Raw genomic sequence first — 26,339 nt, 5'->3', positions numbered from 1 at the left:
TCCTCCACAACTAGACTGAAGAACAAAATGACAGCAACTTGTCTGTTCCCCTTCCCCCAATTCCCCAGCACTGTTCCCATCCCCCCAACTCCCCAATAAAAAAAATCTTAAAAAAAAACCCCAAAAAACAACAACAAAAAAAACATGCCAACACCTACATATCTTGACAAAAAGAAACACAAGAAGGATAAACCAGAAAACAGTTAAGTTTGTTTCTACCAAGAATGGAATTAAGGGGATAGAAGGAATACATGAGGAAATACATACATTGTCTGGAAGTATGTTCAAACTCTACATATTCAAAACATAAAATTAAATCAATTTCAATGGGAAGAGGAAACACTAAAACTGAAAACAAACGGAAAGAAATAAATGCAACTGTACTTGAAATAAGTAACCTCACTAATGGGGGGGAGAGGAGTCATCAGAAAAGAGTTCATCCAAATAACTCATAAACCCACTATTTGCCGATGTGCCCTCAGGCTTGGGCAGGGCAACGGGATCGGGAGAACCACAAGCTTATCTTGCACTCTTTTAGTATTTTGTTTCTTGTAGTGGCATGGGCAATACAATTCTGAAACTAATTCAAATGTATTAAAGACTTAGTAAATGTGTTGATGTTGGGAGCCAGGGTTCTTACACTAAAAAGGACATAAATATGGAATAGGGGAGAGCAAAAAGGAACACTGTAGGGAAGAATTCGAATTTCTAAAATATGTATATCATGTATACACGTACACATTTGTGTACATGAGTATATGTTTACATTTGTGTTTATACATACATAATAGCTCTATTTCATATTTCTCTGGCCACAAAGAGCCTAGAAGCAGACACTTTAGTAGCAGTGAGCTTACCTATACCCAGATCTTGGTCTCTATCTAATACTTTTTCCTACTAAAAGGAATGAGAGCTGAGAGAAACAGCTGATTGGAGGTATGAGGACTGGAAGGTACAAAATGATCCTGGAATAGCCTGGTATGTTCTAAAGGAGCTGCTCAAAAACGATGAGTGCTTGTCACGAAGATGCACAAGCCGGCCTGAGGGGGCTCCTACTGACCAAGTATGAAACAAATTCACCACCAAAATAACTAAGTAATGAATGATTGACCACTGCAAAATAAGAACTCCACAAATGCATACTGACAACAGATACATGAATAATACATAAATGAGGGGAAAGGAGGGCTCTTGTTTACAGGACTTTGAAAGACACCTGGCAAATGTGGAGGGAGGACTAGAGTGGAAAATCACTGTGCGATTATCAGAGAAGAGACTGGTGCAGGCAAGGACTGTAAGTGGAGGCTAAATCTGGGCCATGGAGCGGTTTTGATGAGAAGTAGGATGTCTATGGTCTAAAAGAATCTCTCACAGATTTCTTGTCAGTTGGAAGTGGGCAAAAAAGTGGCTATACAGTGGGATGATCAAAAAACACCTTCAGTGCGTGATGATCATCACCAGTGAGGAGCAGGACAGAGCAGGCCTCCCAATACGATGTCCCGAGAAGGATACGCCATCACTTATGAAGCATTCTGACTGGAATGCACAACCTGAACCAACCATGAGAAATGGTCAGAAATTCCAAATGAGAAACATCCTTTTAAAATTCAAAAACATCATAAAAGGCAAAAAAAGGTAATGTTAGAAGTTAAAGGAAATTAAGAGCGACATGACATATGAATTCAATAGCTGATATCAGGATTCTGTACTAAAGAGAAAAAAAATGCTATAAAAGACATTACTGGGTCAAGTGACAAAACTGGAATATAGACAGTAGATTGAAGTATTGTGTCAATGTTAAATTTACTAAATTTGATAACTGTACTGTGCTTATGTATGAGAAGTCCTTATTCTTAGGAAACTTATGTTTAGGAGTAAAATCCCATGATATATGTATGCATTATTATCTCAAATGGTTCAGAACAAAATATATATAACATATAAACACGCAGAGTATAAATGATAAGTCAAAAAGGGAATAAAATGTTAACAATAGGCAAATCTGGATAAAGGATATACAGGTATGCCATGTACTACTCTTATTCCTGCAACTTTTCTGTAAGTTTGAAATTAGTCCAAATAAAACCTTTTTAAAAAGAACTAATTTTTGTTTTTTTTGCTTGTTTGGTTTTTTTTTTTTAAGATTTTATTGGGGAATCAGGGGAGGGGAACAGCATTGGGGAATCGGGGAAGGGGAACAGACAAGTTGCTGTCCTTCTGTTCTTCAGTCTAGTTGTGGAGGATGCCCATGTTGGTATTATCATTGTGCTCTTCCCGGGTGAGGCAGTCGGTCGCCGGCCTCTGGACAGCCGCTCACGGCGGCTGCCAGCCACACACGGTAGCTTAAGGCAGCCCAATGCAGCAGGGGCTGCAGCCTATGCCGTCGCTGACAACTCATGGCAGATCAGCTACAGGTAGAGCTGTTGCTCACCATCTTAGCTGTAGAGGACAGTGTCACTGGCCCTCATGTGGGATCCAAACCGGGGCCCTGTTGCTCAGAGCTGGCTTCCCAAGCCAGCTCTTAACCAATGCGCCACTCGGCCGGCCCAAGTTGCTGTCCTTCTGTTCTTCAGTCTAGTTGTGGAGGACGTTGCTTCACTGGCCTATGTTGGTATTATCATTGCGCTCTTCCCGGCTAAGGCAGTCGGTCGCCAATTAATGGACGGCCACTCATGGCGGCTCGTGGCAGCTCATGACGGCTGCCGGCCACTCACGCTGGCTGCTAGCCACTCACGGTAGCTCATGTCATCCCACTGCAGCAGAGGCTGCAGCCTACGCCGTCGCAGGCAACTCACGGGAGCCCAGCGCCAGGTTGAGCTGTTGTTCACTATCTTAGCTGTAGAGGGCAGCGTCACTGCCCTCATGTGGGATCTGAACCAGGGTCCTGCTGCTCAGAGCTGGCGTCCCAAGCCAACTGTTAACCAACGTACCACTCGGCCGGCACAGGACTAATTTTTGTTAATCCCATTTTCCTCATATAGAATCTAAAGCGCAAACCTAAGTCTTTCTCAAGGGCACACCAACAGAAATAGGTTGAACCAGGTCTAAATTCTAATATTTTGATTCAATTTAAGAGTTCACTATACTACAAAACAACAGTCAATAAAATCATGTGTAGTTACCGTTGCTCATGGAAAGGACCAGAGCCCCCTGTTGAAATGCTGATTATGGGGCTGGGATAGGGAAATTACAAAAAAAGAGTTTGGAACATCTTTTTGTCTCAGAAAGTAGGAAGTACACAAAAACAGATCAAACAATGCCAAAAGGTCACAAGAGGCAGCTTAAAGGAGTTCCCCCTGGCCAAAGTCCGGAGAATTCAACAAAATGAAGAATGGTGGGGATGCGACGGTTCCATGAGTGCCAACTGATACCATAGACACACGTACAGGGAAAAAGAATAGCTCATCCCCACTGCAAAAGGCCAACTACAGGCACAGATGGGACGGACTGAGCTGGAAAAACACCAGTAATAACTAATTCAGTCTGGCAGGAATTACTAATGGATGAGCCAAACTTTGTGATACGAATTTAATGAAGAATATTTATATAGTTTCAAAGTATTTCCCTACAAAATATGTTTAATTTCAATGAGAAAAACAGTAATGTTACAGTAAGAAAACCAGGCAGATATCATCTTAATCAATCTATCAGCCATAATGGAAAAAGGACAACATGTGCCTCCTGACGTGATGCACTGAGAAGGACCCATTATTACTTATATAGTATTGCAGCAAAATTGCACAGCCTGAAAATGATAATGAGGAAATATTGCATAAACTCAAACTCAGAGACATTCTAAAAAAAACCAAAACTGGCCTATACGTTTCAAAAATGCCAGTGTCACAGAAGAAAAATAAAGGTTGAAAGATCCAGATTAAAGTAAACTAAAGAGATCTGACAACTAAATGCAGTGTGTGATCCCGAAATGGATCCTGGATTAGGGAAAAAACTGAGTATAAAACTTACTGTATCATTGGGACAATTGGTGAAAATGGAATATGGACCCTGTATCAGGTAATACTATTGCTTTAAGAATTAATTTCCTGAAATAATTAACAACAGGGGAAGCTGGGAGAAAAGTATAAAGTAATACTTTGTTCTATATTATTCTTACAACTTTCAAAATTATTTCCACAATATAAGTTGAAAAATAAAAGTCAATGCATGGCCTTTTACCACTGTAATAGAAATGATTAGTAAAATAAGTCTGTATTGTAGTAAAAGCTGCGCAGGCACTGCTTCCAGCTTTCTAAATGACACCATCAGTAATGTTCGTACTCCTCTCTCCATCTCAAACCATAATCTAACTTGGCTCTGGGGTCTCCTCAAACATCCCTGAAGACTTTTCATCTAAGACCTAGATAATGAGGCCTTCATGGCCATTGGATATCTCTTAATAGGCTGACAATAAAGGAAGATCATCATTCTACATCTCCTCAAAAAATACTATGGAGAATAGCTGAGAAGCACTGTATATAAGAATCAATTTTAAAAAAAAAAATCTCTCACCTTCCATGGCTTTTCTGCAATCGGTGGGTCTTCAATTTCTGCATCAACATCATTAATATGCATCCAAGTGTCATAGCTATAAAGGAAATGAAAACAGGAAACATAAATTAAAACCCAAATTCACTCGCTAAAAAGACTTTTCTCAAATGGTAAAAGAAAGACCTGGAGTAACAGCAATTACCACACACTTATATCTCCAGCACTCTGCTTATGTTGAAGTCTATAGCACTCTTCACATTGTAACCCCAAAGTTCAAGCCTCAGTCCACAGAAATTCAACAAGTCGATCACTCCCTCTCTCTCTTCAAAACATTTCCCTGAATTGGCCTCCAAGATAGTACTACCAACTGGTATTCCCGGTCACCAGCCTCTGTTAGTCTTCACTGCCAGTTTCTCCTTGTCTCCCAAACCTCATCAACACTGGAAGGTCCCAGGTTCCACTTTTTGGAACAATCATCTTATCTACTCATTCTCTTGGTGATCTCATGCAGTTCCATAGCTTCAAACATGAGGATGCCAAAAAAGGGTACACAAATGGACACTTCGGTCAACGCTGCTCAAGCAGTAGTTTGCTGTAATCAGAAGTGTCTGGACGCTGATGATAACCACTTTGAGCACCTCTTGTAATTAGAAAAGTCAAACGTGACTTGTATTCATTCATCTTTTGTTATCGGTATATATTGAGTATTACAATTTTAATAGTTTTCCTTTCTTAAAATGTGTATACTTTTTTTAGCACCCTCTGTATATACTGACGACTTAAAACCTTCTAGCTGTTCTCTGAATTCTGGACTCATGAACCCAATTGCCAATCACACAGCTCCTCTTACATGTCTAATAATGCTTTCAAAACTTACATACTCAAAAGTCAACATATAATGCCCTCCCAAACCCAACAATGGGCTCTAGCCAATCACCCCCATTTTAAGTAAATACCAACTCCATTTGTTCAATATTTCTGGTCAAAATCCATGGAGATATCCTTGACTTCACTCTCAATCACATCCTATAATCAAACCACCAACAATTTGTACAGCTCCACTTTCAAAATGTGTCCAGAATCTATCTACTTCTCACCCTTCCACTCCTGTCCAAAGCCCCTGAGAGTCAATTTTTCACACACCAAGCAGTGATCCTTTTGAAAACTAAGTTAGTCCACATCACTTCACTGCTCACAGCCTTCCAATGACTCGCACCCAACTCAGAGTGAAAGTCAAAATCCTTACAGTGGCTTGCCAAGGCCTGGTGGTTTGGTCCTATGAGTGCTGCTCTGACCCCGTCTCCTACTTCTCTCCCCTCATCCATAATATATTCAAGCCACACGGGCTTTAGTGGCGATCTTTAAACATGCCAGGCAGTGGCCAGTTCATGCCCTTTACATATATGTTCCTCACTGCCTATATAGCTGTATAGCTCATTCCCTCATATCTTCACATCTCTTAGCACAAAGGTTATCTTGTCAGTGAGGTCCAACTCCCTGATATAAATCATCCCTTCTACACCTCCATGACTGTGTAATAAGTATAAAATTACCTACCAAATTAAAACTTTGTCAGTGCTACTATACTGGCCAACAGTGATATCTAAATGGAACACAAGTATGGTATTAACAAGCATTGGCTTCCTGCAACCACAACTCAAAAGTCAGTTCAAAAGCATTTGGAACAAGCACAGCTCTACCTATCTACAATAACATCCAGTAGGTTTTCTAGGAACACTTAAAATGAGCTGGAGGAAAAAATTTCCTTTGCCAATTAATTAATCACACCAGGTAAAGATTACAATGGGAAGAAAGAACTGGTAACACTCTGTTCTTTCAATGTCTTGAGGAGAAAACATTCTATTGGGTTGTCGGAAAGGTCATGACGCATGTTTGTGACAGATGGCACTAGTCCATTTTTAGAAGTACTAGAGTCATTCGCATCTATGTTATTGCTATGTAATTTGACAGCTGACAACTCTAGCTTCATTCTGAAAAAAAACTGAGCGATTTGGTTGCGTTTTGGAGATTTTACAGCAAGTTGAAGATGGAAGACCAAACTGCATTTTTGCCACATTTTACTGTTTTACTTCCATAACGGGAAGAACGCGTGTCAAACTTGTGAAAAGTTGCATAAAGCTTACGGTGACTGCTCTACAACCATGTCAGCGATGGTTCACAAAATTCCGTGGTGTTTTTTGGTTTTTTTTTTTAAAGATTTTTATTGGGGAATTGCGGGGATGGGAACAGCGCTGTGGAATTGGGGGAAAGGGAACAGACAAGTTGCTGTCATTTTGTTCTTCAGTCTAGTTGTGGAGGACGTTGCTTCACTGGCCCAATTTGGCACCATCATTGCGCTCTTCCCGGGCAAGGGACATCAGTCACCGGCTTCTGGACGGCCGCTCACTGCGGCTGCTGGCCGCTCACGCTAGCTGCTGGCTACATATGGTAGCCCATGGCAACCCACTGCCACAGAGGCTGCAGCCTACGCCGTCACGGGCGACTCACAGAAGTCCAGCTCCAGGTTGAGCTGTTGTTCAGCATCTTAGCTGTGGAGGGCAGTGTCACTGGCCCTCATATGTGGGATCCGAACCGGGGCCCTCTGGCGTCCCAAGCCAGTTCTTAACCATCGCGCCACTTGGCCAGCCCCCATGCTGGTGGTTTTGATCTTAACGATGCTCCTCGGTCAGAAAGGCCCACTAAGGTTGATGACAACAAAACAAAGGCATCAATTGAGTCAAACGCACGTTACACGATACGAGAGATTGCAGAAACATTGAACATTCATCATTCAAGCGTTCATGACTACCTGAAGAAGCTGGGATAAGTAAGCAAGCTCAATATTTGGGTTCCGCATGAACTCAAAGAAGTTTATTTGATGGTGCGTATAAACATCTGCAATATGCTCATTAAATGTGAGGAAAACGATCTTTTTTTTGAAGCGACTGACAACTGGTGATGAGAAGTGGATTGTTTACAACAACGTGGTGGGCAAACGGTCTTGGTCCCAACGTGATGATTCGCCTCAAATGACATCAAAAGCAGACATTCATCGGAGGAAGGTTATGCTCTCAGTGTGGTGGGATTTTAAAGGTGTCGTGTTTTTTGAGCTCCTATCAAGGAACTAAAGAATCAATTCGAATGTGTACTGTTGGCAATTGGACAGTTTGAACGAATCCATCATCCAGAAACGTCCAGAGCTTGTCAACTGTAAAGGAGTTGTGTTCCATCATGACAACGTGAGACCACGTGCAAGTCTGATCACCCATCAAAAATCATTGGAGCTTGGATGTGATGTGTTGCCACACCCACCATACTTGCCTGACCTTGCATCGTCAGACTTCTGCTTGTTTCGTTCTCTTCAAAGCTCCTTGTGTGGTATAACGTTCAATTCAGATGACGCTGTAAATCAGCACCTTGTTCAGTTTTTTGCAAATAAAGACAAGTCCTTCTATGAACGAGGAATTATGAAGTTTACTGAAAGGTGGCAAAAGGTTACTGAACAAAACAAGCAATATATTATTGATTGATTTTTGTTCTTTATATAAATAAATGACCTTTGAAAAACATAGACACAATACGTCATGACTTTTCCAACAACCCAATACCAGTGTAAGTGAGGGCACAAACTATAGTTAATAAAGAAAGTGAACTAACAAGGCCCCTTGAAAAGACAGGACCTGAGCTAGCCACAACATCTTATTTGACACATGAAGAAAAGGCTAGCAAACAGGCAACCATGTCTTATAATGTGTTGTTACAAAATTTAACTGAACTCTTTACTGACATAGCTTATCATCATAGGTTTGCATTTCCATCTAAGGATTTCAAAGGGCAAACTGATTTCCTTTACTAGTTCCTATAATATTGAAAGGTTTGTTTTAATAGTGCCAAGGACAACACAAAGCCTCAAGATTAGAAATGTTTCATAGAAAGCATTTATTTAAATGCTATTCTAAAAACAGTTCATTTAAAACATAGTCAATTATGATTCAGAAGAGGTTGATGAACAAGCTGACATGATTTGATTCTAATTAACTCAAACTGTATAAAGACTGTGCATATACTCTTACAATTCTGAATATATCTAAGGACATATTTCCTTCTTTAAAAAATATATTTACACGTAAAATAAAGTTACTCAAATAGATTAACTTAAAAACCACATACACCAGACAGTCTATGTCTCAAGATGAACACACACTGATGCAAGTCTTGTTTCTTCCCTAGACTGAAATAGATTCGGGTTATCTCTAGATCCAATGACCACGTTAAAGGAAATACAGAGAACAGAGAGAGAGATGTTCAAATATACCAGTGACACCATAAAAAAATTTACACTGTGGTAAACTGTAAGACAACCTGGTTTCTTAAATAATGCACTGGGGTGGGGATAGGGGGACAGAGAGAGAACCTATAAATTGAAAAATACTTCAGAAATATATCAATCACAAGATATGGTTGAATTCTAACAAATATCAATTAATCAAATGTATGGCATATATGACAATGCTGACTGGATATTTGATATTAAGAAATTTTGTTAATTTTTTTCCCTTCACTTTTAGAAATACATATTAAAATATTTATTGTTGGAATATTAAAATGATACATTTGGGGTTTACTTCCAGTAAATGGGAAAGCTAGAAGTGGATGAACACTGTTCTGACATGAAAAACACACAGTGGAGAAAATCTCCACCCAAGAAGGTGACAGTGATATGAACACCTGGCAGTTCTCCTGTAGGTATGGAGGCGTATCGTTATTCCTAAGCACCTTATGTGGGCAAAATATTAAATGAGGACCACCACTTTCACTCACATCTCCCTCTTATTTATAATGATCTTTATTCATACTTAGATACTGAAACATAGCATGAACCATGATATATAAAAATAGGACTGCCACTAGGGAATAAATTTCTGCCAAGCAAAAAAACTTAATTTTAAACCTAAAATGTCATCTTTAATAGTATGGCATGAGTAGCTTTTGAAAAAAAACAAATAAAACTAACCGGTCATAAAAATACCAGGGAGAAAAATTTCTTGAAAGAAAAATCTAAATTAGCAGCCTAATCCCATACTGAAGAACTGTTTGGCAAATTCAGCAAATGTATCAGTTTATTAAGAAAAATAAAGCTGGGCCAGCTGAATGGCTCAGTTGGCTTAAAAGTGCGAGCTGAGCAACAGGGCCACCGGTTTGATTTCCACATGGGCCAGTGACGCTGCGCTCAAGCTAAGTTGTCACTGTTGGCAGGATAGCTCAACTGGTGTAACAACAAGATTGCCTGTTTGATGGTGGGCTATGCCCACCCGCTACTAAGACTGAACTTGGCACCTTGAGCTGAGCTGCCACCCGGATGGCTCAGTGGATAGAGTGTGCGCTCCTAACAACAAGGCTGCTGGTTTGACTCCCAAATGGGATGGTAGCTACGCCCACCTGCAACTAAGACTGAACACAGCACCTTCAGCTTAGAAGACACGAGCTGCCGACCGGAAGCCAGATGGCGACTGGCGTCCTCTACAACAAAGATTGAAGAACAAGAACTTGGCTGGTCTCCCTCCCCAATTCACCAACACTGTTCCCCTCCCCCAATTCCCCAATAAAATCTTTAAAAAAAACAAAAGAAAAAGAAAGCCATGTGACTTCATGAACACCATAACTTAAAATAAGAAAACAGTCACTAAAAAACTCAAAAAAGTTTTTTGACTCAATGACTAAAGTTAATCAACAAAGTTGCAGCCATTCATAGTGACACTTTATATAAGTAACTGCTGCTTGCATTGACAAAAACCTTTCCGCTGGATCTCAGGACCTCCCCACATTACCTGTCCGGGTAAAATCCCCAATGTACTAACACTTGCTTGTCTTTTCTCATCACAGGTCTCAACCATTCTTCTGAAAGGGAAGAAGAAAAAACTTTAGTCAAGCTGACAAAATAAATGAATAAACTATTATTTAGACTTCATTTTTACTCAGAGCTTTTGGTTTGCTAAAAAGTACCCTCCCAAAATTTTCTCATAATTGAATGTTATCTACCACATTTGAAGGGGAAGCTTTTCAGCCGTGTATTCAGATTTACTGGTATAGATTCTAGGCCTATTATCCATCCCTCCTGACAAAGCCAGCTGTTCAATGCAGAACACTACTCCTCTCCCACTCACCTGCCTGTCTGGCTCCAGGTCCACTCAAATCACAATCACTATATTCTTGACTACCTCATTTCCATTGTAGAAGCTCTCCTTCCTTTTCTGTGAGGCTTTGCAATCATTACACATATTTCAAGGTGTAAGTCATGCTTCAACTCCCTGAAAGTTTTACCAAGTACTCTTCTTCCTCTTGATTCACTGTTTCTGGTATCCTATAGTGCTACATCAAAGCTTTCAGCAATAATACAATTTTTGGTATTCTTTAATGGCCTCCTGTTAGTTGAGCCTGCCCAACAAGACTGTAAGCAATATGATCACATAAGACAGATACTTTTATTTCAAGTTTCCTTAATAAAGATAGGTACAAATTTATATAATCAAATGATTCTTACTGATTTTTCATCATAGGTGAATTATATCTACATTTTAGCACTTGTTCTATTTCTTTGGTAGTCTAAATTTAGCTTAGAAAACTTGTTCCTAGGTACTAAGAGGGAACTAATGAAACCCCCAAGAAACAGCAAAACAGAAAAACTAAGTGAAATAAAGCTAAGTAAAATTGGCTTTTCACTGCCCGTTTCAACATGAAATGGTCCCTTCAATGACTGAAGCCATGAGGTCCACATGCCTATGCTTTTTGCTAAGCATCCAACTGCTCACCTTACTATCTTGAAAGAGTGTGAAAAGGAAGAAATCAGGCCCCTCGTCCTTGGCCCGATGTCCCAAAATGGCCAAGGAAAAGGTGAAGAGGAAGCCAGTGGTCCTTTCAGAACTCACTCTGTATAAACAAGATATACTGACTCTCTAGCTACTAAGAGCTGCCTTTAGGATACTGCATCTCTCTTCAAAGGTTGAGCAGCTTTAGGAGGTAAAGAACACAGGATAATTCATCCTTTCTACAGCTGACTTTGATAGAGACTGTGGCACTGACTGCCTTTGAAATTTTTCATAGCTGAAATAGCTAAAGGTTAGAGATGTGAATTCACTCTTCCCAGAGATGATCATAAGCTACACAGAATCAATAAAAAACCCACAGTTTTATGAGTAAAAATTAGCCCAAAATCAAAATATGGAAGTAATTTTTACAACTCAACAATAAAAAGGCAAATAATCCAACTGAAAGACAGGAAAATGATCTGAACATACATTTCTCCAAAAAAGATACACAAATGGCCAAAAAGCATATGACAAGATGCTGGAATCATTAACAATCAGGAAAATGCAAACCAAAACCATAGGAGATGCTGTCTGACACCCACTAGGGTGGTTCACATAAAAAACCCCAGCAGATAAAGTGCAAATAATGGTGCAGAGAAATTGGTATTTTCATACAATGCTGATGGGACTGTAAAATGGTACAGCCACTTTGGAAAACAGGGTGGCAGTGCCTCAAAATATTTAACAGAGTTGCCAATATAACTCAGCAATTCCCTGTCTAGGTAAAAATAAAGAGAATTGAAAGCATGTCCACACAATAACTTTTACACAAATGATCATAATGGCATTATTTATAAATAAATGTCCATCAACTTTCAATTGGCTAAACAAAAGGTACTACTTATATCCAGATAATAGAATGCTATATGGCAATAAAAGGGAATAATGTACAGGAAGTGATGTCAGCAAGAGAGACCAGGAAGCCCCACACCCTGGGAAGCTCAAAGTCAAGAAAAGCTGCCCTGAGACGGTAAGAAAAGCCGTCTCTTATCAACCATGATAGCACTTCTCCGAAGCCGGCAGAGCTCAGTGAGATCAGCTCACGGCTTCCTCCTTGGCTAAAAACAGAAGAGTAAAAGTATCCAATGTTCCGACTTTTCAGGGGGCTGCCAAGGGACTAGTCTGGCTCACCTGACTCTGAGCACTGATGGAACTGGCATATTTTGGATGCGCGGTAGCCATGGAGAACAAAAGAGCTCAGCAACTTCTACAGCACCAGCAAACCAGCAGTGCGGCAGACAGAGAGGCTGGCTCAGCTCAGTGCAATCAGGATAAAGACCCAGATCCCAACTTCTCCCTTGGTAGGGAAAAACAAGAGTGGGACATGTATCCAACATTCCAGTTTCTTGGGGGGCGGCCCAAGGGACAGGAGTCTGTCTCTACAGATTCAAGAGTGCTGATGGGGAACCAACGTACTTTGGAAGCCTGGATATTGCAGAGATCGAAAGAGTTCAGTGGCTTGCTGCAGCAACAGAGAACGTGTAGTACAGTTGACACACACTAGAGAGAGCAACAGATTATAAGCTGTTGAAAGAGACCAGCAAACCTCTCTAACTGGGAAATCGAACACAGAAATCCAGAGAAGATGCATGCCCAGAAAACATTTGAGGGATGCCTAGAATCTCAAGTTGAGCTGATAGTAAAAGTCTTCCCCTGTACAAAGCCAGAACTGTACAAATAAAGGAGAGGTGGCCATTTTTGCAAATGCACACAACAGCAGAAAATAACAAGACACACAAAGAGAAAGGGAAATGGCCCAAAGAAATAAAATGAATCTCAAAACCAACCCTAAACAAACATCTAAGAATTACCCGACAAATTCAAAATAATCATTTTAAAGAGGTTCAATGCACTATAAGAGAACACAGTTAAATAATTAAAACAAAATTAAAGAAATGATGCATGAACACGAGAATATCAACAGAGATAGAAACTATAAAAAAACCAGAGTAGCTGAAAAATATAATAACTGAATTGAAAAATTCAAGAGGGACTTGCACAACCAGAAGAATCAACAAACTCAAAAGCTAGTCATTTGAAATTATCAACTCATATAAAAAAAAAATCATGAACAGATATGAAAGCCTGAGACTTATTCTTCTAAATTATTCATTTTGAATAAGATTTAGTTTCTTTTCCTTTTCTAAGTCTCAATTTTTTTCATTTTCTTCATTTATTTTCATCTCTGAGGAAGTACATATTCTTTTCAAGAAAACGAGTAATTCAACCCATATTCTTAAACCAATCTCTCTGTCCCTTCCAGGTCTCAACTCTATTATGCGCTTCAATGCTTCAATTCACATCTGCTGTGCCCAGTAATACACTACAAAGCCATGACCTGAAAGACAAAAACCCACCACTTTTGTTCCCCTGCCACTCTTTCTGAGAAAATGATGTTCTTCCACCAACTCCCCAACTTCCTCTCAATTGCAAGTTACTGAAATTTCATTCTCAAAGGAAATCAATTATTTCCTAACTGACAAATCCAAATGCCCTATCTCAGGCCTCACTTTCTTTGTAGACCAAGTCCACTGCCCGCCTCCTGTGTTTTGAAATGCTTTCGTTTCCTTATTTTCCCGACTTTTAAGATATGGACCATCCTGCTTTGTCAGTTGTCTAGTCAATCTCCTTTGCTCTCCAGATGTAAGTATTTATCCCATCCAATGGGTCGCAAATGTTCCCTCGCTCAGCAATTTAATTAAGAGTTTCCCAATGGGTATTGCTCTCTGACCGACAGTGACAGTCTCCTTACAGTATAAATCCCAGAAATCAGCTCCCAGGCAAATTTTCCTAATACAGCCTCAGTTGCACATTTCTCTTTGCCAAAATGATCAATACTACCTACCGTTTCCTTCATCCACCAAATAAAAACAAAGCTCTTAAAACCAGAACATGTATCTTCTCACGTACCTACCCTTATCTCCTACTATCTTGAGACATTAAGCCCAATCTTGCCATTTGCTTTTCCTCAAATGTCATCCTTTATTATCTTTATGCTTTTCCTTCTTTTGTATCCCCTTCTAGCATGCCATACTTAAAATCTTAAGCACCATTAAATATCACCTTTTACTTTAAATTTTAAATAATCCTTATAAAAGGTACATTGCATTTTTGAGGATTTTACAACATAGTTTTTAATGTGCCGTGGCTGATATTAGCATCTGTACATTTACCTGAAACAAGTACAGGTAGGGAGCCCAGCTCAAGGCTTTGCTCAGAGCCAACATTTACTTGACAGCCAGTTATTCTAAGGAAAATCACAGCGTGTAGGATCATGTTTTATATTAAAAAAATAACCTTCAATATAGTAAAAATTAAATTTAAATGATATCTCCTAACAATTAACTATTGATAGCAATGCAAGCATCAGTTTGTAGTAAGCTAGGTTGTATTAAACAAAGGAAAAAACTCACATGAAGAATTAATTACTAAGTAGCTAAGATGTAAGAATTGCAGTTCAAATCTTCTGTAAAAGGCAGTTCCCCCCCCCCCAAAAGTTCACAACCTAAACATTTACACCAGCTTTATTAGAGAAATCTTTGTTCAAGTCAGCCAGCAACAGAAGCAGTATTCTGACACACACAGCTATGCACCACTTCCATCTAGTGGAAACTAGTTGCTACTACCTAACAGGAGACAATCACAAACGAATTCACTCAACACTAAAGGCAGGGTGAGGCTTCTCACTTGTTAAAGCATAAAAATCATAGAGCTAAAATTGTAACTGTTACAAATAAAATCAAACTTGCAAAACTAATGATGGAAAGACTTGATGCAACTGCTAAAACTGTAAAACTTTTAGAAGAAAAAAATAGGTGTATAAAACTTCATGAGGGCTGGCCGAGTGGCGCATTGGTTAAGAGCTGGCTTGGGACGCCAGAGGGCCCCGGTTCAGATCCCACATATGAGGGCCGGTGACACTGCCCTCTACGGCTAGGATGCTGAACGGCAGCTCGACCTGGGGCTGGGCTGCCATGGGTCGCCGGCGACGGCGTGGGCTGCGGCACCTGCTGCAGTGGGTTGCCGTGGGCTGCCGTGTGTGGCCAGCAGCCAGCGTGAGTGGCCGGCAGCCGCGGTGAGCGGCCGTCCAGAGGCTGGTGACTGGTCTGCCTCGCCCGGGAAGAGCGCAATGATGGTGCCAACTTGGGCCAGTGGAGCAACGTCCTCCACAACTAGACTGAAGAACAAAAGGACAGCAACTTGTCTGTTCCCCTTCCCCCAATTCCCCAGCACTATTCCAATCCCCCAATAAAAATCTTTAAAAAAAAAACAAAAACAAAAACAAAAACAAAAACAAAACTTCATGACTTTGATTTGACACCAACCACACAAGCAAGCAAGCAAGCAACCAAACCAACCTAACCGCTTACAATTGTTTTTAGTATCTGTAGAATTTGTAGTAATGCCCCCTTCCATTCTTTTTTCTCACCTATTTGCAGCAAGATGTTAATAGCCTTATTATATTAGCCTTTTCTAAGAACCATTTCTGACACCGCTGAGCACCTTGCTGTTGTATATTTTGTACTTCATTAATTTTTGCTCTATTACTTATTTCCTTCTTTCTTTAGTTTTAATTTGACATTCTTTTTCCAATTTCTTGAGAAAGATGTGTGGATCACTGATTTTTCACCCTTTCTTCTTTCCTAATAATACACATTTAGATATAAATTTCCCTCTGGATATAGTGTCAGCTGTACCTTACAAAATTTAAGGTTCTTATACTTATTATTCATTGCATAATTAGTCAGACTCAAAGATTTTCCATTTCCATTGCAATTTATTTTTTGATCCATGTATTATTTGGCAATATATGTCTTAATTTTCAAACATATGGAAACTGTCTGGTAATCTTTCGGTTACTGACTTATAGTATAAAGCACTGGTCAGGAAAAAAAACTCAGCATGGGGTAATTAGCTGCTCAAATCTGATATAATTTGGTTTCTTACACAGATGTCTTACGAGAATAGTTGTGCTTAACAGAATACTTGATCCCTACAGGAGATTTATTTCTCAATCTAAATTAATTAACTTGGTTAATTAATAATTCATATTTTGTTTCCCAACTTTCCAACTTTTAAAAGAATGGTTAGCACAAGTCAGTTTCCATAGGTCTAATGAATGAACTATGGCTACTGACAAAGTCAACTGTCAGAACAGCACTGTTAAAGATCAGAATGTGAACCACAGTAAATTCACCAAACTAACGTTATTTTAGAAGGGACTAGTTTTGACAGCCTGTAAGCCAATATTCCCCAGACACATTCTGCTCTCTTGCAATGTCTCTAAAGTTTCGGAACACAAGAGAGAGACATAGCAAACCTTAAAAAGTTAATATATAAGGCATGCCTAGACTTAATACCCAGATGGTAATTACCAACAAACAAATAAAAGTCCAATGATTAGAAAGTTGGACATCACAGAATTAGTTTGCTTAGTCCAACTCAGCAAAAAAAAAAAACAACCCCATAATTTTAAATAATCTGTGGGTTTTATTTAATACTTGATAGTCTCTTTAAAAACGCTGGTTATATTGTTTAAACCTCTGCTGACTGATATAATTTAAAATCCAGTGAAACGTGAGTTTATCAGTTCACAAACAAAAACTAACTTACCATCCTCTTGTGAGGAAGGATATGGATAAATGTGGTGGGAAGCTTTTGACTTCTCATCAGTAAATGTCCCCTGAAAAGCAAATGAACAAATAACATAAAAATAAAGCACATGGGCAATAAACTATGAGATATCAGATGCAAACTGCCTAAGAATTATAAAGGTATTATTTTACTTACTATATTTTAAAAGTATCACTTTAAGGCTACAATATTTTTATTATTTTTGGTCAAAGAAAGGGATAGTGATTAACAAGAACAAAAATAAATTATCTATAGACAGTTTATATTGTTGTATAGAAAAAAAAATACAAGTACCTCTTAGCTAATTCTCTATCTCTCAGGTAAACTTTTCAGAAATATGAGTACCTCTAACTAATTCAAAAGTTACTCCAAAGTCATCATAAATTATTGTTATTATTTGAAGTGAATCAATGCAGGTTTATGGCCATGAGCCATATGGATATTGACTTCACTCTAGCATGTATGAGGTGTGATCAAACAATACGGTTGTTTAATTTAAAAAAAATTTATTACAGTAAAAGACACATTGCCATTAATCCCCCTCAAAACACCACCCCGCCCTCACTTCAAACACACTTATCCCATCAATCTTGCCACTTTCTGAAACAGTTCTGGAAGTCCTCTTTCATGAGTGTCTTTAGTTGTGCTGTCATGGCTGCCCTGACGTCCTGAATCGATTCAAAATGTTTACATTTCATGGTCATTTTGACTTGAGGGAAGAGCCAAAAGTCCTACAGTGCCAGATCCAGTGAACAAGGTGATGATGACACACCACAATGCTTTTTTTGTTTGTTTGTTTTTTAAATTTTTATTGGGGAACAGACAAGTTGCTGTCGTTTTTTGTTCTTCAGTCTAGTTGTGGAGGACGTCGCTTCACTGGCCCAAGCTGGCACCATCATTGCACTCTTCCCAGGCGAGGCAGATCAGTCGCCGGCTTCTGGATGGCCACTCACTGCAGCTGCTGGCCGCTCACGCTGGCTGCTGGCTGCACACGGTAGCCATTGGCAACCCACTGCCACAGGGGCTGCAGCCTACGCCGTCGCCGGTGACTCACGGCAGCCCAGCTCCAGGTCGAGCTGTTGTTCAGTATCTTAGCTGTGGAGGGCAGTGTCACTGGCCCTCATATGTGGGATCTGAACCGGGGCCCTCTGGCATCCCAAGCCAGTTCTTAACCATCGCACCACTTGGCCGGCCCCATAATGTTTTTATTTGACAGAAATTGCCATACCAGACGTGATGTGTGACATGGGGCCTTTCCATTGTGATCAAAAACTAGAGTGACTGCTGCTGCCGAGTGCCATCCAACGGAAAGGCAGGGACCTTCATATAGGAAACCGTGCGTCGAACCTTAGTAATAGTGTGTGACAAGCTTCAACTTGTTCGGTGGGGTGAGTCAGGTGTGAGCTACGGTTGAGAGAAGGTGTGTTTTAAAGTGTGCCGTAAATCATCCTCCATCATGACGACGTTCCGTGTCACACATCACTTCTGGTATATGGTCATTTCTGTCAAATAAAAACATTATGGTGTGTCCTCATCCACCTATTCACCGGATCTGGCACCATGTGACTTCTGGCTCTTCTCCAAAGTCAAAATGATTCAGGACATGGAGGCAGCCATGACAGTGCAACTAAAGATACTCATTCAAGAGGATTTCCAGAATGGCTTCAGAAAGTAGCAAGAACGAAGGCATAAGTATGTTCAAAGTGAGGGGGAGTATTTTGAGGGGAATTAATGGCAATGTGTCTTTTACTGTAATAAACTGTTTTTTATTTAAATATTCACTGTATTGTTTGATCACACCTCGTATATATGCTACTAATAAGTCAACATTAGAAAAGTGGATGATATACATACTGAAGTCAAATTTTAATGAGGCCACAGGCTAGAATATTACATACATGACTCTGAAGACATTTAAACACAAAAATGCTCATTCCAGAGACCCTAAGAATGATGAGGAGTCCTAAAATCAGGTGTACATAGCACCTTAACAAAATTAACAGAAAACCATAATAATGCTATTTTAAACAGAAGGAAAAATTTTAAATTTAGGGCTATTTAAAGGTGAATTATTGGGTTGTCGGAAAAGTAATGATGTATTTTTTCTGTTTTTCGTTGCAAAAATGCGTCATGACTTTTCCAACAAACCAATTGCTACCAAATAAGACAAGGAATTCCCAATCATTAGAAGTGGTTGAGCACACTTTTGAACAGCCACAGAAGCTGAAAAGGGGATGTCAACATCTCATGAGTGTGAGGTGACAGAAGAGCAGAGTATTTACAACTTTGGCCTCTTGCAGTCCATCAGACAGGCCTGGGTTTGAACTCAGCTCTGCCATTTATTACTTGCCTGATATGGAACAAGTATCTAAGTTTTCTTATGCTTCAATATCTTCTGTGAAATAAGAGTGGTAACAATATCTATTTCATAAGGATTTATTTAGGCCTAAGTTAATACATGCAATGAACTAATAAGAACAGTGACAGATACCCTGTAAGTGCTCAATCAATGGACTTATTTATTAATACATTTTAAATGCTTGAGCAAAGGTCTGATCATGAGTATTCAATAATGTACGATTATTAGTTCTGGACGTTATCCCTAGAAAACAATCGCCACGTCAGATTTCTTAATAGCTATGACAACTAAATGTTCAGTAAAACCATAGGAAAATATATAAACTTTCCCCAGGATGGTTTTGTAGCAATAAGAGTAGGTAATTGCAGCTAGAAGGCAATAACCAGGAGGTTAATTTGTTCCATTTCTGCCCTCTATCATTCCACATGTAGTAAAGCTACACTTGACAGCCATTCCAATAAAAAGAGAGTCCAGGGCTGGCTGAGTGGCACGTTGGTTAAGAGTTGGCCTGGGACGCCAGCTCTGAGCAGCAGGACCCCGGTTAGGATCCACATGAGGGCCAGTGACGCTGCGCCCTCTACAGCTAAGATGGTGAACAACAGCTCAACCTCGAGCTAGGCTGCCGTGAGTCGCTGGCGATGGTGTAGGCTGCAGTGGGCTCCCGTAGCTACTGTGAGAGGCTGCCAGCCAGCATGAGCTGCCAAGAGCCACTGTGAGCGGCCGTCCAGTGACCGGCGACCAGTCTGCCTCACCCAGGAAGAGCGCAATGATAACACCAACATGGGCCAGTGAAGCGACGTACTCCACAACTAGACTGAAGAACAAAAGGACAGCAACTTGTCTGTTCCCCTTCTCTGATTCCCCAACGCTGTTCCCCTCCCCCAATTCCTCAATAAAATCTTAAAAAAAAAAAAAAGTGTCCAAAAGAGAAAAGAAGGTTAAGCAATTTGTTCAATCATAATGCTAGTGGAAAGAAGAACTGACTTCAGAGTGCCTGATTTGACAAGACAATTATATTACCTTTCTCTTTGGCAGGAATGTTTTTAATATATATTTTTAAAAGCTGTACTAAATCTCTAATTGTAAGCAGTATTAAAAACCTTGGCTTTAGGAACCTGGAAAACATTTTACTAAATGCTAAAACATAATTCAACTGACAATCTCTCTTGCAGCAGAAAAAAATATTTAATGAGGTTTCTCAATTAAACCTAAAGATTGGTAAAATGCTGTCCTCAAATGATGTTGTTTCAGAAAATTATCTTCTACTTAGGTCTCCTCAGCTGGTTTATCATGACATGGGTTTGCTTACATTACAGTTTAGCCACATGTAGTCACAAACCTACAGGCAGAAAATACCTAAAATCTGGCCTAAAAAGAAGTTCCACAAAGGAGGTGAAGATGTTAAAAGTTAGCCCTGGTACATGTGAATCAAGACTACGTAAGCTTATAGAGAAATCAATTTCCCAGTCATTTTTTAAAAGCCATGAATATAAATAAAATACATGTAATGAAGGGGGATCCAGGTTTACTTGCAGTAACATTTCATCTTCTCCTCCTACCCACAACTGTGTCACCAGCTCTCTACTGATCCCAGTGCTGCGGCATAAAATGGTCTCATTCATTCTGTATAAGCACCTTCACAGAAGCCTATGACGAGTCCTTACCAATGAATTTATTAAATGCTACTCTAGTATACACACATGTATCAAATCACCACGTTATACACCTTAAACCTACATAATGTTGTCTGTCAATTATATCTCAATAATGCCAGGGAAATGCTACTAAGAATTGAAGGTGAGTGGAGAGACAAAATTTGGTACTGTAAGAACCCAGAGAGAAAACTTTCATTTCATGCAGATACAAACAGAAATAAAAAAATACTATGATTGCAATTTGTAAGACATTTACTACTACACAATGCTTCTGAAGTGATCGTGTCTATTACCTGATGTCGTTTGATGATATCTTTCAATTTGTTAGCCAACTTCAGATCAATGTCTGGAATGAGGTAGATGTTGGGTCTGGTCAGACAATTGCTCTGAGAAAGAAAGAATAAATTTTGAAATTCTCTTGGTTTTAAAATAATGTCATATTATTTATGTATCACCCTAATGGCAAAAGTTGGCACTCAATGCCATACTTCTTAAAATGGGAAGATGTACTTGAGCACAGAATGTCTTGTTTCAATATAAAACCTAGATGTTCAGCAGGCTACTTAATGACATTGCCATGTCCCTTCTCTGCTGCTAGGTACACCTGGACAAAAAACACTGAGGATCATGACCCAAAGAAATTCATCATCCTTTTCACTAAGGTACCATAATGACATATTGATCCTCCTAGCCCATTTTATTGACCTCACCTGATCAGTCTAAGTCTAATGCAGTGTTTTCACCTACACCTATTTATTGGCAGGGGGGAAGTGTGTGCTCATTTTGGTTCATCATATAAGTTAAAATATAAAGACTGTGAATTGTAGCTCCTTTTTCCCATTTTTAACATTATACACAGCAGTGATTAAAACATGCATATTAACTATAATAATAATCCCACAATCATCACCAAAAATCAACCAACAAACAAAAAACATTCAGTTATTTCTCTAGCTAATAGTCCATGAGACAAGTTTTAGGCATTAGTGAATGATAACATTAACTAAAATTTTGCGAGCTGCCTCTTCCCAGGAATTATAAATTATAATTTATTTTACAATTTATAAATTACCAATCAATAAAAATACTAGGAAAAAAAAGAATAAAATTAAGTATTGTCTCCTCCAAGTTATAATCTAGTTGGGGAAACAACATCTGTATTTATGGTATAGCCATGAAACAAATTCAGAGAAAAGGACTATATAAACAAGTGACTAGTAAGATAAGAGAGTATTTATATTAAATAAGGAAGAAATTCAAATAATGGGTTAGGTGAAATTAATGAAGAAAAGTATCATAGGTTATTTCACCAGAAGTTTAAGATCAACATTCTACTGGGTTGTCGGAAGAGTCATGACGCATTTTTGCAACAAAAAACATACAAAAACTATGTCATGATTTTTCCAACAACCCAATATAAATAAGTTTTAGTCATACTTTATAGCTCTAATCCCCCCAAAACCCAAAAAAATAATTCTAGAAAATTTTTATTACTTTTTCTGTCTATCTAATGAAGCAAATCTTAAAACTAAAACTATATTTAAAGAAAAAATTTGTAGTAACTTTCTAAGTTACCTGCACCAATGTTTTTTCAATGTTCATAAACATCTCAACATTACGATCCATTCGGGATGGATTCTGTAGATCAAACCTCCGCCTAAAAGAAGAAAATCATGTTAATTTGTCTCCCCCAACTTAAACAAAACCGAAAACTTGTTTTAGCATCAAATGCAAATGAGTTGGAAAGATTTGGAAATTAAAACAGCTCTACAAAATGTATGAGGGTATGCCTTCAGTAGTACAAAGAAGCAGTGTCACTGCCTAAAAAATTATGGGGCGGCCAGTTAGCTCAGTTGGTTAGAGCAGAGTGCTCATAACACGAAGGTTGCCGGTTCAATCCCCACATGGGCCACTGAGTTACGCCCTCCACAACTAAATTGAAACAACTACTTGACTTGGAGCTTATGGGTCCTGGAAACACACACTGTTCCCAAGAAGAAAAAAAGAAAAAAAATATATATATATATATATATTTTTTACATATACTCAAGTCATTTGTTCAAATTTAACAGTGTGTTCTCTTTGAGATTACTATTATCCTAAATATGGTAAAGTTCATCTTTTCACCTTTACTTAAAATCTTTCGAGCCGGCTGAGTGGCGTGTTGGTTAGGAGTTGGCTTGGGACACTTGCTCTGAGCAGCATGGCTCCGGTTCGGATCCCACATGAGGGCCAGTGATGCTGCACCCTCTATAGCTAAGATGGTGAACAACAGCTCAACCTGGAGCTGGGCTGTCATGAGTCACCGGTGACGGCATAGGCTACAGAGGGGCTGGCCGGCAGTTGGCATGAGCTTTTGTGAGCTGCCATGAGTGGCTGTCCAAAGGCCAGCGAGCGACTGCCTCACCCGGAAAGAGTGCCATGATAATACCAACATGGGCCAGTGAAGCGACGTCCTCCACAACTAGACTGAAGAACAAAAGGACAGCAACTTGTCTGTTCCCGTTCACCAATTCCCCAAAAAAATCTTAAAAAAAAAAAAATCTTTCCCCAGTGTTGCTTTACGTAAGTACCTAAGCATAACATTCTGGTGTTGTCTTCACCTATTTCTGTCCATTTTCATGTGGTTAAATCTTCACAAATTTAAATGCTTCCTCTTTTTTTTTTTACCCAACTTAACTTTGCTTTTGCTCCATTTTAATTCCAGGGAAAGGAGTATAGCTTAGTGATTGGGCTGTGAAGTCAAGCTGCATTGGATTTGAAACCTGACCCCATTTTAATTTATGTAATATTGAGTAATTTACTAATTCAAGAATCTATTTCATCATGAGTCAACTGCCCATTATGAGTTTCTGTGAAGGTTAAATAAGATATATACACTAAGAGCTTAGTATAGTATTTTTGCTGCTAGTAACTGATAAATGTTAATGATAGTTATGCTTTTTTAATTTTTGTTTTCCCCCCTTCTTCTAAAATAAGTCCCTTTAATATTCCTTGTAATACTGGTTTGGGTGATGAATTCCTTTAGCTTTTTGTTAACTAGGAAGCTCTTTATCTCTCCTTCAATTTTATTATTTTTTAAATTAATTTATTTTTAAGATTTTATTGGGGAATTGGGGGAGGGGACCAGCCAAGTTGTTGTTCTTCAATCTTCGTTGTGGAGGGCGCCAGCTGCCATCTGGCTTCCTGTCAGCAGCTGATGGCCTCTAAGCTCAAAATGCTGTGTTCAATATTAGTTGAGGGTGGGCGTGGCCACCATTCCATGCGGGAGATGAACCTGGCAGCCTTGTTGTTAAGAGCGCACACTCTATCCACTGAGCCATCTGGGCAGCACCTCAGCTCAAGGTGCCGAGTTCAGTCTTAGTTGCGGGTGGGTGTAGCCCACCATCGAACAGGCAATCTTGTTGTTACACCAGCTGAGCCATCCTGCCACCTGTTGGCAGCTCAGCAACAGCTCAGCTCGGGCACAGCATCACTGGCCCATGTGGGAATCGAACCAGCGGGCCTGTTGCTCAGAGCTTGCACTCTTAAGCCAACTCTTAACCAACAGAGCCACTCAGCTGGCCCTCTCCTTCAATTTTAAATGATAGCCTTGCTGGGTAGAGCAGTCCTGGTTGTAAGTCCTCACATTTCATCGCTTTGAGTATTTCCTGCCAAGGCCTTCTGGTCTGCAAAGTTTCTGTTGAGAAATCAACTGACAGTCTTATAGAAGCTCCATTGTAAATAACTGTCTGCCTTTCTACTGCTGCTTTTAGGATTTTTTGTTTGTCTTTAACCTTTGGCATTTTAATTATGATGTGTCTTGGTGTGGGCCTGTTTGGGACTCTCTGCGCTTCCTGGGCTTGTATTAACTATTTCCTTCACCAGGTTAGGAAGTTTTCAGTCATTAGTTCTTCAAATAGGTTCTCAATCACTTGCTCTCTCTTTTCTCCTTCTAGTACCCCTATGAAGTGAATGTTTTACTCTTGGTGTTGTCCCAGAGGCCCTTTAAACTATCCTCTACCAGTCTCCACGTGGCTTCTTTATATACTTAGTTATAGGACTTCTGTTCAGCTAGTCTTCAGATAATTCTCCAGGCTGACTCTTCTATAATTTAGTTGTAATTTTAATGTGGTCATGGAAGGAAGCAAGCACAAAATTTCCACAATTTTTAAAAATCATTACTATTATATTATGTACTACCTAGGATTAGGCAGTCTGAGTCCAGGATTAATGCTTTTAACTCTCATGTCATCCTGTTTTACCCTGCAGATGCTCACCACACCTCCAAACTTTCTTTCTAAATTCTGTAGCCTTTCCAGGATGTCACTACCCACTCAATGGCTTGATACTATCACTTTCAGAAGCAGTCCACAAGTCATTTCCTCTATGAAGCTATTTCTGTCTTCCCTCATGTTCCTAACACATCCTGTGCACACTGCTGTTAACAGCCACACAACAGAATCATCTCACTGATGAGACATCTCATTAGATGCCTTGAGGAAAAGGACCAGAGTTTTAAATTTTTTTCCGTTGTAGCCCTAGACACTAACAGAACGTGTCTTTATAAAGCAAACCGCTCAATAAATCAATATTTATTATGGCTGAGGTCTAGTATTTGTTATGAGTTTTTTATTATTACACTAGGACAAGATTGAAATGTTTCCTAAAGTACGTAATTCAAATTCAGAAATTAAGCAAAGTGTCCATTAAAGCAAAGAAATTGGTAATTTAGAAGAGAACCAGTTACAGCTTTAAAAAGAGCATTTATAGATAAGAGGGACCACTGTCCCAAGTAACTGTATCTTGACTTAACATTGGTACACAGAACTTTTCCTTAAATCCCATTCTTTTGGTATTTGAGTGTCCTCCTTCCCTAACCTCTTCTGAAGAAGGGGTAGGTTAGAAATTCCAAGCCATTTCCATTAACTGGCAGGACAACAGATTATCAACATACGAACTGGGACAATCTTCTTACAGCTGACGACCTTCCCTGGGTTCTCAGCACAATAAAAAAAAGACATTTGTGTCTGCCCTTTCTAAAGACGGGGTCACTCTTTCACAGGCTTCTGATAATAGAAGAACTGTACCCAGAAATGCATCACTTACAGAATTGCTTACATAAGAGTTTGCTCATTATTCGTAGAGAAATTGCTTCCTTAATTAATGATTCAGATAATTAAGGCTGAAGGGAACTATCTCTATTACAAATCTGAGGAATACTTTGACAGCAGTCATTAAACAAATTAAAAGAGGGCTGCCTAAGGGCCGGCCGAGTGGCTCAGTTGGTTAAGAGCTCGCTCAAGAGTTTGAGCTCTGAGCAACAGCGGTTCGAGTCCAGCCCGAGCTGAGCAGCCG

At 39.5% G+C, this 26,339-nt stretch overlaps 1 protein-coding gene across 2 annotated transcripts in view; it reads right to left on the bottom strand.

The window, feature by feature from the left end:
* The window catches only part of SMARCC1 (SWI/SNF related BAF chromatin remodeling complex subunit C1), a 151,021-nt gene that overhangs the window by 104,944 nt on the left and 19,738 nt on the right, over positions 1-26,339 (bottom strand). For both annotated transcript variants that reach the window (XM_019632499.1, XM_019632493.1), the window contains exons 3-7: positions 22,578-22,659; positions 21,296-21,388; positions 16,968-17,037; positions 10,317-10,386; positions 4,510-4,585 (exon numbers count right to left, since the gene is read on the bottom strand). In XM_019632499.1, the coding sequence (XP_019488044.1) occupies positions 4,510-4,585; positions 10,317-10,386; positions 16,968-17,037; positions 21,296-21,388; positions 22,578-22,659 (391 nt within the window). The remainder of the gene's footprint in view (positions 1-4,509; positions 4,586-10,316; positions 10,387-16,967; positions 17,038-21,295; positions 21,389-22,577; positions 22,660-26,339) is intronic.

Source organism: Hipposideros armiger, unplaced genomic scaffold, assembly GCF_001890085.2.
Source record: "Hipposideros armiger isolate ML-2016 unplaced genomic scaffold, ASM189008v1 scaffold_18, whole genome shotgun sequence".
NCBI lineage: Eukaryota > Metazoa > Chordata > Mammalia > Chiroptera > Hipposideridae > Hipposideros > Hipposideros armiger.
This window is presented reverse-complemented; position numbering and strand designations above follow the sequence as displayed.